Below are 18214 nucleotides of genomic sequence, written 5' to 3'. Positions count from 1 at the left end.
TTGATGGGAAGGATAATCTGCCCATCGGTTCCTGACACAATATAAAAAAGAAAGGAAGAAAGTGGGTGGAAGAAACTGCCATTGTTAACTCTCGTAACCTTTCCATCTAATTATGCCAGAGTCAAGGCTCAGGTCACAAGGAAAATCATTTTGGTGGTCAACCATTTGCCCTATTTTGTACACATCAAAAAAGCTCTTGTTCTCAGCACATTCCAATCTCACAGCTTCCCGCCTACTTTAAAAATCTATCGAATGGTCAGATTAACTAAAATATTAATAAAATGAGTGCATCATAAGGAATACTTGTTTGCAAATCAAGCGCCAGACTTCTCCTTAGCTGAGTTATATGATAGGCAATACTTTAAAATTAAACACGCTTCACATTATTGTAGGTATTTCAGATAAATGCTCAACATATCCAGCTTTTAAAAATTAAATGTAAATTTCTCTCCTGAGTGCAGATGGTGGCCAAGCAAAATAGCTCTTTGGTCTTATAGACAGAAGGTCAGGTCATGGCTGAAAGACCAAAGAACAATTGCTGCTTTGCAACTCCAAATCATCCATGGAATGAGACACTACTACTTTCTTTTCTGGATCTGTCCAATACAAAATAGTTTCAAAGAGTATCTATAAGGTTTCCTTAAATTCTGTCCAAGAAAAAATGGTAACAAGTGCACATCACAATTGTCTCTGTTCAGAGGTTTTATTCTCAACCTTGTGACCTCCTAAAAAAATGAGGTGTCTATCTGAAAATGTACCACTAAAAATCATTATGAAAATGCCTAGTAATTCACTATTGTGAGGAAATGTCTAACATGAATACTCTTCCTTTAAAGTCTTGCAACTGTAGTCTTTATATCCAATGCCATAGAGTGCTAAAAAATACTTTAAAACAATTATTCATTTACAAATGATATTATATTCATTGATGCTGTTTCTTTTAAATCTAAACCATTGTAATACAATTTTAAATAACATTCAGATTCCTCACTGTTGTACTTTTCCAGTTAGTACAAAATATTATGCTGGCAGAATATTGTACAACTATATAAGAGGTATTTAATAATGCTAGCGATTATGCTAGTATAACTTTAAAATTGTAGTACACCAGCCAAGGAAAGTTCTCCCTCTTTGACTCTGTAGTCCCAGGCTTTCAGAACCAGATAGAAAGGATTTTCCATTCCGTTATCAGGCACGCCCCCAACTGGATGAAATAATGTAGTTTCATTATAGTGTTAATGGTGAAAAAATTCTCTAAAGATGCATCACTGAATACAGTGATACAAAATCAGAATTTTAGTTTGGTTGTCTGGATTTTAAATTAGTGTTAAAGATTTTAGTCATGCCTTAAAAGTCTCTTTGCAGTAAATTTTGTTAACACTTTCATTTCAATACTTTTCTTAATTGTCTTCGTATCATTTGGTCATGAAGACTTAATGGGGCTTAACGTGGGGACAATGAGACATACAAAAAAACCTCTCAAATTAGAAATATACTTGAAAACATTTTACTTGGAGCTACATACTTTTAAATTATGGCAATTTCTTTAAAATATGGCCACTAAGAAGTCAATCATTTTAACAGAATGAACAACCTGCTTTTATGAGATATAAAGCATGCAAACCTTTGAAGGCCTATGCTGGAGCATAAAAATAGTAAACTAAAAACAGGGCTTTTAGCGTGCCTTTCTAAAAACTTCATCTGTGCTGTCAGTTGGAGCACCTACACGGCCTCAATAAAGTTACAGCATACAACATCTGCTCAAGCTGAAGCTAACCCAAGCAGCATTTTCCTCTCTAACGTTTCTAATTCCACTGTATTCAGGCTCCCTAAGCAAACATATTCATGGTTATCTTCGTGAAAACTGGTCTCACTCTGCCAACAATCAATTTGATTGACATATTTACACATCAAGCCGTCTCATCTTACACATTTTAAACTTTTTCATTTAAAATTGGATGCAAGTTGGCAGCTTTCAAGAACTTTATGTTCATATATTTTAGGTTCAAACTGTGCATTAGAACATTTTCTTAACTTTTGTGAGTAGTAGATACACATATCCAAATGTATATTTATGACCTGTCAGATTGGCACTTTCTATGCATGCAGTTGTATTTTCACTACTTCCTGCGGAAGGTGATAATTTTAGGCAACTATAAATGAAAAGCTTTTAATAGTATAAACTAGGTCACTGCATTAGTTAGAAACAATATAAGACAGATAAATAACTTAGGGATAAAACTTAACATTAACTTCAGACAGAATGTTAATGATATCTTTAATTATGCCATCCCTTACCTGATCTTTCATTTCAAGATCCCTTTTAGTTTTTACTCTGTATACTTTGTGCTCCTTTTCAGCCTCATCCTTCTCCACTTGGGCTTTACTCAACTGGAAGCGCAGTTCTTCACACACCTGTTAGATTGTAGAAACTAGATCAATAGCTGCTGAAGATACCCCGCAAGCCCTGCAATTAGATCTTTTGGTGCCCCCTAGAGGTTGTATAGAAGAAATGCAAGAGTACTTACATCTAAACATGACATTTTCTACTACAATATTCAATAGAGCCTGTTAACATTTGGAGGCATTATCAGGGATCATGGAGTTTAACAGTTTCAAATTACAGATAAACTCATAAAGAATCTAAGATGAATATTTAAGCAACGTTCCCCAAAGTAACCATTTAAATTGAGTATTATCAAGCAAAATGCATTATCATCCAAATTTTAATTAGGTAAAATAAGTGAAAAAAACAGGGCAGTGGTGCCTGCCTGTATCCCAGCTGTCTTGAGGCTGAGGCTGGAAAATCACAAGTTCAAGGCCAACCTAGGCAACTTGGAAAGATCCTGCCTTAAAATAAAAAAAGGGTTGGGGTGTAGCTTATCAGTAGAGCATTCCTGGGTTCAATCTCATTACCTCAAAAAAAAGTAAATAAAACATTAAGCTATGTTATTCACTCAATTTATAAATTTTTATTGTTATTCAATCTCTATTATAAAAATTTCCTTTAATAATTTTATCAGTTAGGCTTTTAAGGAAATTTATAAAGGAAATGTTCTCTATATAGTGCTAATGGACTATATTATTCATAATTAGTGTGTAGTACATAGTACCTACTTTGTAGATAACAATCTTATTCTATTAAGTGCATAGTACTACTGAAATTAAGGAATATTTCCTGGCAAAATTCATAAACTAGAACTAAACACATTCTACACTTAAGACTAGAACATTCAACAAAAAACGAAAATGAACATTTAAGTAATTGTAATATGCCATTAAATGATGAATACACATAATATTTAAAAGTGTTATATATCATTCTTTATATAATTTGCACTTTTTCCCAGTCCAGAGCCTCTACAGACAAAAATACATTTGGAAAATGCAATTAGCAGGTAAATTTTTTGATAATTTATTTTTGTTTTTCATTAACACGTGATATTTGAGCTTTTTATGTGGTACACTAAAACAATGTGTATAAAAGTATACAATCTATAACCAACAAATCATCTCATACATTTATCATTATCTTAAAAAGGTTGGTGACTTTTGGGCTCTTGTTTTTTTTCTTTAAATTGGTTATATAGGTTAGTGAATTCTAACGAAGAAATTATAGGTCTTTTAACATAACTGAGAACCTGTCATGAAATTAATATATAAGTCTGCTTCTGATTTACAAAAACAGATTTTTAAAGATCATATGTTCCTAATTTCAATTTAATACTTTTCCAAAAATAATAACTAGTGTCATCATTACTAAGGCATTAGAATATACTAAAGTATAAAACCAGCATTTCCAATGGTTAGGTAAAAAAAATCATCTGAAAAGTAAATCTAGCTGGGCATGGTAATACGTGCTACAGGCCCTCCTGCTCACGGGGTAGAAGGGTTCAAAGGCAGCCCGTGCAACTTAGCGAGATTCCATCTCGAGAAAGCATAAAACAAAACTATGTTCAAGTGACAAGATGGAAGAAAAAGTCACTATGCTTTTTCACTGTGGCACTCAGAAAGCTAAAACAAGAATAAATTTACTAAACTTTTTACTTGAAATCTTGCTGCCTTCAATGTGTGAGTTTATTCCTTCCCTTTTAAAAAATGTAAATTTACAGAAAGTTTTTTTTATTTAAAGGTAAATAGAATTTAAAAACTAAGAGTGGCAGAAATTAGAGGCTCCTAACTTACTCTCCTTTTCAATTCTTCATCTTTCCAATCTGCTTGATTTATATATGAATAAAGTGGAAAAATCTCAAATTGGTAATGCCAGAAAATAACGATTACACAATACCAGCACAAACATTATGTAATACATGTCTAAATATGAGGGTCTATTTAAATTTTTTTCTTAATTTTACTTTTAAAGCTCCTTTGTCTTTCTACTTTCCGTTCAGCATTTGCTGTTTAACTATAATATCAAATTTCATTTTAAATAAATCAACAAGTTAATTCATCAGAATTATATTATCTCATTGTTGGAAGCAATCTCAAGACCCTTTATTCTAATCATTCTAGGGGTTCTTGAGTCCTTTCAGATAGTTCTAGAGACAAGAGCCAATTCTTTGTTACTGTATTTCATTAACTCACTCACTTATTACTTCTATTTCTACAGAAAGTTTACCTTCTATAATGAACTGAAAATTGTCACCATAGACTTCACCTATAAATCTAGGTTATCTCTCTGCCCAATCCCCTCGCTTCAAATACCATCCACACAAACCACAAAAAGGTATACAGACAAATACAAGCTTCTTAAATTTCAACATTAGCTAGCTTGAACTCTAGAAAGCAAATGGAGAATTAAAGAAATTGACAGGGTTGAGGGGGAAACTCTCTTTCCCAATATGTAAGTTAAAATAAATTTTAATTACTGAAATACAAAACAATAATGGCAATAAACTGTCAAAATTTAGGAAAACAAAGAATAGGTTTGAATTTTAAACAAATTATCTAAATGATGAAGACTATTAACAGTGATTTCATGTCTTGTATTATTTATGCCCACATTTAGATTCTTAGTTTTAAAGTAGCTGACTTGGAACCTGGGTGAACTTCTGGTATTTATTAAAATAGAAACCTAATACAGTAACCTTAGCCAGTTAAGAACACTAAACATTTCAGTTCTTGGTTTAAAAATTAGTGATGTCCATGGCACTGACATGATGGTATTTTAGTATATACACTGAAACATAAATACAACAAAAACTTGTGACATTAGAGCCTTGATATTAGAGGCCAAATTGGAAAAGGAGTAGGGGAAAGATACATTTTTTTTTTTTTTTTTTTTGGTACCGGGGATTGAACTCACAACTGTGCGCTTGCAAGGCAGGCACTTAACGCTGCTGAGCTAAATCCCCGCCCTGAGAAAGATAATTTTTATCTTAAGTACACTTTTCAAGTGTCAACAGACATCTTTGACAGTTATTGTAAAGAGCAAGCCTATGTCATTTATGGCAAAAAAATCACTCCTGACTAATTTAGTATATGTGCTGCTGAAATGACCACATTCCTAATTTAGAATACAAATTTTAGCAAATATTCAATAATAAAAGGCAACTCTTACTTACCAGTCTGTCTTTTCCACTTAATCCTTACGCTCTTCAAGGACTCTGTATCTAATTCATCTTTGAACTTTCAGTGCCCACCAAAGGGGGATGTAGAGAGTATGTAATTATTTGCTGAGTGACTAACAGATTTTTACTGTTCTTGAAATAATAAACATTTTCCACTCCCAACTTATTCCTGAGAGTAGTAAGAGCTTTTCACATTAATAAAAGTTTCCTCTCAGAGCATGGTGGTACACATCTGTAATCCCAGCACTCAGGAGGTCGAGGCAGGGAGACTGAGCTTCAGATCAGCCCTGCCTTGGTTACACGGGAGGTTCAAAGTTGGGCTACACTACATAATGAAACTTGGCCTCAAAAACAGTTTTCTTTCCAAATAAAATACATACTTAAGTAATTATTAAACTAAAATCTGTTTTTTCACCTTTGTGATATCCATTTCCTGAGAAGCCAGCTGGTTTTGAACTTCCTCTAGTTTATTAATAGCAGAAATTTTCTCCCTTGTAACTTTTTCAACCTGGGACTCCAGTTGGGCAACATTTTGACATAAGATCAACATCTGTAAGAGGAAATAAAAGTTGTGAGTAATAAAAATATTTGACAAAATACATACTAAAAGTTTATTAGCATCCCACTTTGGACATTCAACTCTGTTAAGTCATTTCTCTGTGGGCAGGGTACACCTACTTTCCACTTCTTCAAATCATGTCTCCTTTAACCTGAAATGTGTACTTCCCCCCTCATTCCCCTAGGCTCTAATATTAGTATAGAAAGTGTTTAAGCTGATGAAATGTAAGTTTTGTTAGACTCTCTAAGATGACATGTATTAAAGATACAATTAAGTCATGGAACAGACAGCATCAATAAATCTCAGAGGAGATACTGAGGAATCACACAACTCATGGATCCTTGCCCCAGATGGACCCATGAAAGGACTGATTAGAGAGTTGAAGAAGAAGAAGAAGAAGAAGAAGAAGAAGGAGGAGGAGGAGGAGGAGGAGGAGGAGGAGGAGGAGGAGGAGGAGTACGAGGAGGAGGAGGAGGAGGAGGAGGAGGAGGAAGAGGAGGAGGAGGAGGAGGAGGAGGAGGAGGAGGAGGAAGAGGAGGAGGATGGGAGGGATGGGAGGAGGGGGGAGGGGGAGGAAGAGGAGTAAGAGGAGGAGGAGGAGGAGGAGGAGAAGAAAAGGTATCTATAGAGAGTGCTACTGGTCTACACGAATTCTACTCCCCAAACCCCATACCAACAAAGGAGAGTTCTAATGCAGCTCCTTTGGTGGGAAAACCCCACCTGCACTCCCATTATCTAGAGCTCCCCTATTTTTTCTACAGGACTCAGCTCAACCGTTATTTCCTCTCCTCTTCCTTGACTTCTAGTTACCAGTATGAAATGATGCTGCTTCACACCAAAAGGCTGACACTCAGCTAATGCGTCCCGGGCACTCACGCCTGTGGTCTGCAGCCCCCACGCCTGTTCTGGCTGGCTGTTGCCCCTCTTCTACAGCTTTCTGGCCCGTGCCCTCCAGCAGACCCAGTGTGTACGCCCTGGTCATCTGACTTCTGTTTGTGGCACAGTACTTCTCACCCTGTTTTGATGGGCACTTGTTTCCTCATTAGACAGAAGTTCTGCAAGGGCATGTTCATTAAAGGTACCAAATGTTTGAAAAATTAACAGTTAAAATAAATGACTTTTTCAAGGAACGTGGTGACTATCAGGTGCTTAGTTTTAGTCCCTCAAGGTCAAAAATGGTTTCTAGATCTTAGCGTTATCCTTTATAGATTTTCAAATTATATTTTACTCTATTTCAGTGAGTCAAACTGTTTAAGGCTCTTAATTTTCTTAGCTGAATTACAGTTTTAAAGTGAAAAAAACACTAACCCAGTGCAAAACATAGGGATATCAGTTTTTATCTGTTAAAACAAGATCTGGTAACAAATTAGAAATAGTGATACTGGAAATTTACCATTCTGCTCTGACAATTTTAAAATCTCAATCTTAAAGTCAATAACTATTATTTTGTGGTAAAATTAAGACCTTTACGATAAATTAAAAGCTTTATGGCAATAAAACCAAGATAAGTATCTGCCTTTGAATTATATAAATAGCTAAATTGACCCATCTGAAAATAAATGAGGTTGGTAGCTATTTTTAATTTAGGAAGATGAGTTAATTAATTTTTCTGAAGAGTGTGGATAATTATATATCTGACTTATGGTTGTTTACATGTCCTTAACAAAAGATTATCTACAAATCTAATTTGCACATAAAATTAGCCTTACTAATAACAAACTACAAAGTATTCTTCTGCACATAAAAATCTCAACCTAAAATTAAAGGTCAAAAGAAGATAAACAGAACAAATCACAAGTATCAAAATAATTTCCTTCTTTTAAGAATCCGAGTTCATGATTACTCATATCACGAAAATGTAATTACAGGTTCTTTGGAGCCACATCATGACAACAAATTTAAATAACTAGTTATTTAAAAATCATGTATTACATATTTATGAGGAGCTCTACCTGATGGTAACATTAATGTTGTAAAGTTTCTGAAGTAAATGTGCAGACATTTATTTTGCTAATTGTAAATTCTGAGTCAGTTTCTATTACAAGGAATGTAACTCATCTTTCCTTAGACTCCCTCCTTCTGCCACCCATCAATTCTTTCCTCTGCCCACTACCTGTCTGCTGCCTCCTGTCACCCCTTCCTGAGGTCTCCTCTCCTGTTGTCACACCTTCTTTTCCCCACGCCCACCATCTGGAAGTCAGCATCACACTGCAGGAGCTTCTCCACTCACATCTGTTGCAGAGCCAGAAGGAACACAGACACAGCTGCAACACTGCTGGATGTCCAAGACGGTGACATCAGGTAAGTCCTTAAACTTTGACAGGGGCAAGGAAGAGACAAGGACACCCAGGTTGGGAGACTGCAAAGCAGTCCCTCGTGGATTGGATATGGTAGAAAGTGGTACTTTCTGTACAGGAGACACAGAATTAAGGATTCTAGCGATGTGCTATTGTCAAGTGAACCAACTGAGGAAATGTGTGGAGGGAGGTAGCCATTCAGCTTGTTAGTTCACTCGGTTATTTGTGGATAACTGAATGGGCTCAGTGCAACCAAGGACCACTGCTGAAGGGAACAAACACACTCAGAACAAGTCATGTTTGCAGAATGATGCAAAACAGTCTGGGTGGACGATACCTGCTCTCTTAAAGCTTCCAACACAAATGGATTTTTCAAAAAGAGAAGAAGAAAGAAAAGGAAGAGGAAAAATCATAAGTGAAAAATAAGTCTCTTTAGTGCTCCTCCTGGTAGAAAAGCCGGGAGGTCTTCTCTAGCACTAACTTTACCTAGCATTACAGCGTTATAGTTAACTGCTTAGTAGATTACTCTAGTAGATTATGCTCTATGCTATGCAGAGTGATATATATTCTCTATTTCCATTTCTTTAAATAACAAATTATATTGGGTTTGGATTAATCCAAATATAATTGGAAATTGGATTAATTTTCAATTCAGTTGAAATGAGATTCAGAAAATTCATTGTTCAAGACATTCAAAATCATAAATAAAAGGTAAAGCTAGGTTTTATATTCAAGCTTCTCTGTTTTTACAGTATGAAGTTTCAAGAAAGCTATCCAACATGGCTACTTCTCTTTTTCTCTAAAATAAGAATGAATGATAAGAGTCACAAACTAAATTTTATCTGGTGATCACTATGAACTAGGCACTATGACACTTTCAAAAGATCATCTTAGTTAATCCTAAATTCATGAAGTATTATCAGCTTTAGTTTTTACTTCTAAAATTTAAGTTTAAAAGATGCCAAGGTCACAGAAATGTCAAACTGGCTTCAATCTGGAATCCCTTTTGCTACAAACCCGCTTTCTTTGGAAGAACAATTACTTCAATGCGAGGCCCACTGTCAAGTCTTGATTCCTATCTCTTTCTTTAGGACAGGGCCTTGACATCAAAGCTTACTAGAGGCAAAATAAAGCTGAATGACTCAGGCTCTGAAATGTATCACATTTGTGTCGTCACCTTATTCACTGTTAGTTTTAGTGAGAGGTTCTATTATTCATGAATGCACCCGGCACATGGCCAGGAATATTTCAGGCTTCCTTTACCCTTTCTTATCAGGAATTTTCATCAGCATATTTTTATACTGCAGAACTACTCAGCAAGATAAATGGTTTGCATTTAACAATCCCAAAACAAAAATTTCTGAGGTGTGGACAATAGCTGGTCTTTGCTATCGATGCCATTCTCTCTCACACACAATACTCAATTCTCTGCTTCATCTCCTTCCATTGCATATTCACACTGATCGTGAGCCACACTTATTTTTCTATACTTCTTATTTCTAAATCCTGCCTATTCTTCCAGGTTCAGTTAAAATGCCTTCTTGTCCACAAAGGTGTCCATGACTCCTTGCAGACAGGGATCAGTTCTGAGCCTCTTGACTCTCAGCATTTTATGCTTATCTTTTCAATGGCTTAGGGCTTCTTTTGTTTTTCCTTGTATATCATTCATTTATTCAACAAATATACATCTGAGCACATTTTATGTGATAGGAGTACCCTCAAACAGTGTTAGATTATTCATTCAAGGGACTCACAGTAACTTAGGAGAGGCAAACTATTCAAGAACTTGCAATAAATTGAGCAGTGGGGACCCATGGAGACAATCCCAGCTCAGTGTTGGGAAGCTGTAAAAGGAAGTGGTGTCCAGAACTCTAAAGGATCATTTAAAGAGGACAAAGGGACATTCCTCCAGTCCTGAGCAAACCACATGCAAAATCACAAAAATGAAAAGAAACGTTATGAGGGATTGACATGTTTGCATGTTGGGGAAGGAGGAGGGCCACACTGTGGGGAGGCAATAAAAAACAAAAAACAAAAGCGAGAAGAGACTATAGAGCCAAAGAGAGAAACGAAGTGGAATCTTATGTTATGGTAAAAGATCCTAAATTCTATCCAAGGTCGCAGAGAGACATGAAAGAACTTCAAAGCTGGCATACTGAGATGTTCATTTTAGAAATATCATTCTGGCTGAAGTTGAGAGAACAGATGGAAAAGAGGTGAGCGTGGAGGCAAGGACACCAAAAGGGCTGCAGGAACCATCTAAGGGGCAGCATTCGGAGGGAGGGACAGAGTGGCGTGAAATGCTGAGGGCTTGCACCTCCCAGAATTTAGCAGTGCTGAGACGTGCAGAGAAGGTGAGGAGGGGAAGGTGACAAGATTTGTGTGCTGGGTAACTGGATGAACAGTGGTTCCACTGGAACCAGGAAGACAGGAAGTAAAGCTGGTTTGGGAGTTCAGTAGAAAGTTAAAGATCTAGGAGTCTATATAACATATATGGAACTGGAGTCACAGTAGTGCTAAAGATTCTTAAATATATCTCACGGCTAACTAAACTACAGAACCTTCCACCAAGCTGCTTTCTAGATGTGTCTCTTTCCTTGTCTCACAGGTACACAATATCATTTTTTCAAATTAAGAATATGGATAGCATGAAATCCAGGAAAGAGTACTTTTAAGGAGAATAAAAATGGAAAAAATCAGTATATGCAGTATAGGAAGATCTTGGGTGAATACAGCAATGGTAATCTCAATGGCTATGGGCACAGAAGCCGCAGTGGAGCGGGGTAAAGAGCAAATGGAAGGTAAGAAAATAGAGGCTGTATGTATGAACAAGTTTTGCAGGAAACTTAATTAGTAACAGAAAGAGCAAGGAGGCATATGGGATTGCTGAGGTGGTTTCCAACCTTGGCAGCATGCTGAATCATGTGGGCAGCTTTAACGTGTACACCTGGATCTACCCGCAGATATTCTGAGGTAGGTGGTTTGGAGCACAGTTTGGGCAAGGAGATTTCTGTACCTTCTTATGTACTAAAGATTGAATCTACTAGACTAGAGTGTGTCTTTGAGCAGGTGGAGAAAATTGGGATTTTCCTGATGATAAGAAACGCTACAGCGAAGGAAAAGTTGAAGATAAGGATTGAAGGACATAAGAAACAAGCTCCTTCAGCTGGGAAAGGGGCTGAGCCATGGGAGCAGGGGTAAATATTAGACTTAAGGCTTTCCCCTTCTGACATGGTTAGGATGCAGGTGAACATGATTTCATGGCAAAGGTGAGAAAGAAGATAAATAGTTGAAGTAGTTATCAGCTAATGGCTTTTTCTTTATTAGTCAAGTTTCTTTATTAAGTAAGGCTCTCTTCTGAGAATGAGGGAGAATGTGGCATAGTAAAGAGGAAGAGTATAAAAGTGATAGCCAACAGCCTTGGAAAACGATCCGAGATGCCATCCCTTCCTGCCTGAACTACTATAATTGCCTCACACTTGATGTCCCACTTGAGGCCACCAAGCCTCACGCAATTATAGACTCGACCAAATCTAGCATTTGTGATTGGTTCATTGTCTAGTGCTTGGATTGGTGGTGTAAGTGCTACACCTGCCTAGGGGTGGAGCCAGGAAACAATGTCATGGTGGGAAGAAGGTGTGTCTGTCTTGCAGGTCTGTGCCTTGCTGTTTGCAGTGGCTATGAATGGCTGCTTCACCATACCATGCTCTCTTGAAGCCAACTTGAGTATGGACTGAAACCTCCAAGAAATAAACTGTAAGAAATAAACCTTTACTTCTTTCATGTTTGGCATTGGTATTTTGTCTCAGCAACGAGAGCGAAAAGTAAGACACCCACAATTCTGGTTCTCCTCATAATCTAGGGAAAATAATTCTTCTCATATATAATTGGCATTATGACACTGTGTAGTTTAAAGCCATTCATAAATTAATGGATAGAATTTAAAAATTTTCACACAGATTTTAAAGCCATTCATGGTTGGGTACTTGTTTTGTTCTCCAAACTCATCTTGTACCACTCTGTCCCCCACTCCCTGTTATAGTTGGTGTCTGGATGTCCCCCCAAAGCTTCAGACAGTCATAAGGGGTGGGCTTTTCTGAAGCAGCCAAATCTAGAGTTTGTAATTGGTTCATGGTCCATTCCTGGGATTGGGGGTGTGAGTGCTACACCTGCCCTATTGTGGGCAGCCTGCATACAGTATCAGGTGGGTAAGGAGGTTTACCTCTCCCCCTTTGCTCTTGTTGCTTTTGCTGATCTCTGTTACCATGAACTGTTGCCCTTCTGTCATGCCACCCTGTCTTGGAGCCAGCTGAGCATAAAACCTCTACAAGCTGTGAGCTAAATAAACCTTTCCCCCTTTTAACTTTGGGTGTCAGGCATTTTGTCCCAGCAAGGAGACAATTAAGATGCCCTCTATGTTCTAGTCATGGGGATATGCTCTGAATTTCTAGAAAGTACAGTGCTTTCATCCTCAGAATTGTGGGTGTGTCATTTTACTGTGTTTGAAAGTCTCTTCTCCCTATCTGATTGTCTTCTTAAACTTTTTAGGTCTTATTTCAAAATGCCTTTCTCTGAGAAGTCTCTTACGACTTTGTAGACTATTTCAGGTTTCCTTTTTACCCACACTCACAGTACTTTGTCTTAAATCTTTAAGGCTGTATCACAATCGTAACTGAAAACTCACTTATAAGAGTATTTGCTTAATGTACTTCATGAGGTAATGATACTAACTAATACAACTATAACTAACACAACTCTGGCCCCTCCAATTAATACACATTGAATGCTGAAACAATGGGAGAGAAAGGTATGCACAGGAGGACCGCTAGAGAGCAGTGAGAGAAGTATGGACAACAAAGACTCTGAGAGCGGAGGGGCCACTTATAGTGGAACTTCCACCAGCTGAGATCACCAATCCACGGCGCAAAGGTAGGTAGTTTTGACATACTTTTTAAAAAAATCAAGACGACTAAGAAGTTTACAGCACATGCCTCAGCTTACCCTTAACACTTAAAGGAACAGAGGTTGTCATTTTCCTTTTCTGTATCCTTAGGCCCGCACATTGCCTTGTACACAGTGCATATTCAGTAAGTATTTGCTGCATGAGAATTGTCACACACTGGAGTATGATGACGCAGAATTTAGGGGACAAGCTATGAGTTCACTTTAAAAAATATTTGTGCACCCACTTTAAAAACAGTTGTTTTCACTCTGTTATAGCAATTTTAACTTCAGTTTTCATAATGGGACATAGACACCCGTATTGTACTTTTCTAATGAAAATATGTGCTTTAGTGTAATGATAACTGGCTGTGTGTTTGAGTAGCTGTGCTAGGGGAATACAGCATGCAATTTTTGTGTTGACCCACTTGATGCAACACATGACAAGGTGAGCATACGTGCATCAAAATGTCATGGTTGAGCTTCACCCACAGTAAGCACCATACTACATTTTGTTATTAAATGTTTTCTTCTTTTGATTTCTCTTGTAGAATTAGTCCAATTCAGTACAATGTTGCATGAAAATCTGCTTTTATAACTTTCAGCTACTGAGAGGATCATGTAAGCCAAAGAAGTTGGAAATATATGACAGAAAAATACAGAATGAAGACCTTGATTCAGATGAGGAAGAAATAGTAAAGTAAATAAATATTTGACTAGTCAAAGTGCTACAAAATGGGCTGAGGATTTAGCTCAGTGGTGTAAGCACCTGTCTGGCAAGTACGAGGACATGAGTTTGATCCCTGCCACACACACCAAAAAAAGTGCTACAAAACGGTCATGCATATCTGAACGATCCATGATCCAATGTTAGAACTAGGTCAGAAAATGTTATTAGGTTCTTGCCAAGGGTGAATCCTATTAGATAGAAGCCAATATTGCATTCCAGTGTTGGAAACTGTTGGTAATAGAGTACGCTATGAGATATTTTGAAATACACTAATAATGCAATACAAGTAGAACATTCTATACGCATCAATGGAAATCCTCAAAAATATATTTATCAGATCACCTATCTGAACGAAAAGTCTTCCTAGCAGGACTTCATCATACAGTAATGACACTCAAAAGGTTTGGTTTTCTTCAAAATGGTCTACCAAGGAAGAAAAATATTCAACAATTTGGCTATGATTCACTCATTTGTTGAAAGCTTTGTTTCAAACTGTCAAGCAATTTATACACCATCTGAACACGTGACAACTGCCAAACAACTTTCATCATTTCATGGTTGTTGGAGCTTTCAGCAATGTATGTCCAATAAACCTTCCAAATATGGTATAAAATACATGCCCTGGTAGATGCAAAGACAGTTTGCACCTTGAATTTAGAAATTTATCCTGAAACTCAGCCACCAGGCCTTTCTTTGTGCAGCAATAAACTGTATGACTTTATGAGGAGCCTCCTTGCACCTATTTTAAAAAGTAACACAAACATCACATTTCCCATTGGCTTACTAGTTACCCACTGAGGTTACATTTGCTAAAAGAACACCAGTTGACCAGCATAAGAACTATTCCCAAAAACAAAGCCGACATTCCTGAAAAAAACGTTGCAAGTTCACAATAGTCTTTGGATTTCAGAAAGACATAACATTGGTCTTCTACATGGGTAAGAAAAACAAAGCAATATTGATACTATCAATGTTACACTATAATGATAATATTGATAGTGAGGCTGGCATGATGGCACATGCCTGTAATCCCAGCACTCAGAAGGCTTAGACAGGAGGATTGGTTAAATTCAAGGTCACCCTGCATTACACAGTGAGTTCAAGGTTAGATTGAACCACATAGGTAGACTGTCTCAAATCAAACAAACAAACAATGATAATGAATTCTCAACACAAATGAAGTCAGAAATGATCATATTTTACACCAAAATGAAAGGCAGAGTGGATGTTGATGCCACTTGAAATACAAGGCATTGGCCAGTGATTGGGTTTCACTCAATCCTAAACATGTCAGGTATAGTTGCATAGTTTACAAAGACAATAACAAGCAGAAAATATCATGGGGAAATGTTCTTAGAGGATTGGCACTGGAATTGATAAATGATCAGTTACAATAGAGGAAGAACATATGTATCTGCCCAAAGAACTCCTCAAAAGAATTCTGGATCAGATCAAAGAACAGACAGGTGAGACATTGCAAGCAGCTCCTAAGAAAGCAGGAAGACTAGCAAGATGTCAAATATGTCCTACCAAAGAAGGAAAACAAACCACAGGTGTTGTCAGTGTAAGTGACACTTGTGTATGGGCCATGCTATTCTTGTGTGAAAACTGCCTTAGGTGTGATAATTGAAATAAAGATTCTTTTTGTAGCAGAGTTTATTTGTATTTTCATTGTAGTTCACACAGGAATTTATTTCTTATCTTTTAGATTTATCAAGCAAACAGTTGATGTGGAAAATGTTAATGTTTATTCTATAGATTCAATGTATATGTGATATTTTGTTTTATTGATATTTCGTTTTCCTGCTAAGTGAACCTTGTATGATATAATAGGAAGCCCTTGATAAAAGAGGAAGACAGGAGAGGAGACAAGGATGATCTGTCAGACAGGAAAGGAACGCTAAGTGTACAGAACATGCAGTGTCTTGCGACTGTTGTGATAACTGAAGGAAAGGTTATTTCCGTGATACATTTTGTGTGTATTTTCATTGTAGTTCAGATAGAAATGTATTTCTGTTGCTATTTTCTAGATTTTGTAAGCAGGTAAGCAGTTTATATTAAAAACATTGTTTTTTTATATACTTATTACATATTAAACATTTAATATTTTAGTTTATGGATATTTTATTTTCCTAAGTACACATTGTTTAATACAGTAAACTCATAAAATTAAAATTAACAATTGATCAGTAGAAATACTCCTAAAAATAAATGTGGGCATTATATACCCCATAATATGCCTTTTCTAAATATTTGCTGTGATGCTCCCTGGTCTACAGCTAGGTTCCAAATTGTTACTTTTTTTTTTTTTTAAACATTGCCGATTTTCTATTATCTGTTCCTTTTGTCTTTAATTTTTTTCTCCTCCATTTGTTCATCTGGTTATGGCCATTATTCATCATATCGTTTGTCTGAGTTGATTTCCTATGACATGTGTAATCAGTTTTTCTTGATTACTTGGTTTCTTATAAATGTTTTATATCTTATGCATGTTTAATTTGTGTTCTGAGATAAAAGGGGGGCATTTTTCCTTCATTTAGACAAATATAAAGTTTAGGTATCTTCAGAGAACCCTCTTTTCTTTGGCAAACATGAATGAGAAAAAAAACAGAACAAAACAGCAGGGTTAAAGTAAATTCAGAATTTCAATATATGGAATTCAACCGATCATTTTATTTCAAAAAGTCAGATAATAAACCTCAATGAGAAATGTATGAAATAATATGCAATTTTTAATGAACTCTAAATTATGAGACATTTGATTTAGAAACATTTTAAAAACTAAAGTTCACCCAAGAAAGAATGGTAGCCCCTAGATTTGTCTGTGCCATTATCACGAGCATTCCAACGTGCATGACAAGTTACCTTAGATTCCATGTCTTCCCTTTCTTTTGCTATTTCTTTTTTCATCATCTCCTTGTCGAAGGCCCTTTTCTCTTGCTGAGATGAAAGTTCTTTTTCTAGTCGCTCTGTCTGTCTCTCTAGTTCATTCTTGAGCTGCTCGCACTGGATTAAAGCCTGCCCGAGGAAGAGAGTGGAAGAGAAGTTTAGAAGGGGGCAGAATGAGACTAAGTCTTGATTGATTTAAAAGTTACATCTCACTGTGAAGTCTATTAGACTGATTTTGTATTCATTTATGAGCCACTTACACAGTACTCAATTGTTACATTTACTGAACTATTTCAAAGTTCAGAATTAAGGCTATGTTAACCAAGCAACTAGAAAATTCGCGCAACAGCCCTTGCTGAGGGCGGCAGACACGTCAGAATTTGAAAACAGTTCAGTAAAACTATCTGTTCTATTATTTTAATCATATCATGTTAGTGCTATTTCAAACATATAAATGTGATTGATTTTCATGGCCTCAAAAATAAGAATTATTTGAATACTTTAAGGGGTAAATGTAAGAATTCTTAAATAAGATTGAGTGTTGTATTTTATTACACAAAAGTTCCTACTGCTTAACCGTATATTAACAAAGATTCCTGAACTATAAAATTTAGTTCATTCCTTTAAAACATACAATTAATATAGAAATTAGGTAGAAATCAAAAGTAAAAGGAAAGACTCAATGCACAATTTATTCCTTAGTTTTATAAAGATTCTAATTCTGGTAAAAGTTCATTATTGTCCTTCAGTATAAATTTCCCACTCTGTATTTCCAGAAATAAAAACTCTCTAATGTCCTTTTGTCCCCATTTACAACAATACCTTCCTATATGATATGATGCTCCATAGTAAAATATAGCTTCAAAAATCATAATTTTAAAAACTCCTAAAAAAACAAGGTGTTACAGTATCTTAGTCTCATCCCAGCCACTCCTATCTTTAACATCCACTTCGCTCAGCCTTTATTTTTCCATCAGCTGGCAGAAAGCAACACAAGTCTGCAGTGACTTACATATTGTGATTATAAATTTGACAGTCACACTTTTGGTAACGGTGAGGAAACCAGTCTCAGCATACACTTGCCTTATGTACTGTTACACTTCCCTCTGGTGAATGGTATGATACAGACAAACATTTTCTAGGACATATGAATTTTCCTTCATCTAGAAAGCAATAAGCGTCAAAAGGAATTTTGATCTCTTCTGCAAAGATTCTATGCTCCTAGCAC

At 36.4% G+C, this 18214-nt stretch overlaps 1 protein-coding gene and 1 long non-coding RNA gene across 9 annotated transcripts in view; one reads left to right on the top strand and one right to left on the bottom strand.

The window, feature by feature from the left end:
• Positions 1-18214, bottom strand: part of Sdccag8 (SHH signaling and ciliogenesis regulator SDCCAG8) — a 194380-nt gene that overhangs the window by 133662 nt on the left and 42504 nt on the right. For all 7 annotated transcript variants that reach the window (XM_003474237.5, XM_063237550.1, XM_063237546.1 and 4 more), the window contains 3 exons: positions 16963-17115; positions 5986-6120; positions 2299-2415 (listed from right to left, as the gene is read on the bottom strand). In XM_003474237.5, the coding sequence (XP_003474285.1) occupies positions 2299-2415; positions 5986-6120; positions 16963-17115 (405 nt within the window). The remainder of the gene's footprint in view (positions 1-2298; positions 2416-5985; positions 6121-16962; positions 17116-18214) is intronic.
• The window catches only part of LOC134473370 (uncharacterized), a 42662-nt gene that overhangs the window by 22567 nt on the left and 1881 nt on the right, over positions 1-18214 (top strand). For both annotated transcript variants that reach the window (XR_010043620.1, XR_010043621.1), the window contains 3 exons: positions 8198-8430; positions 10544-10642; positions 11035-12182. This is a non-coding gene — a long non-coding RNA (uncharacterized LOC134473370). The remainder of the gene's footprint in view (positions 1-8197; positions 8431-10543; positions 10643-11034; positions 12183-18214) is intronic.

The sequence above is a fragment of the Cavia porcellus genome, unplaced genomic scaffold, assembly GCF_034190915.1.
Source record: "Cavia porcellus strain 051 isolate PalLab524CR breed Dunkin Hartley unplaced genomic scaffold, mCavPor4.1 scaffold_26, whole genome shotgun sequence".
Taxonomy (NCBI): domain Eukaryota; kingdom Metazoa; phylum Chordata; class Mammalia; order Rodentia; family Caviidae; genus Cavia; species Cavia porcellus.
Note: the sequence above shows the minus strand (reverse complement) of the source record. Positions and strands in the feature narration are given on the sequence as shown.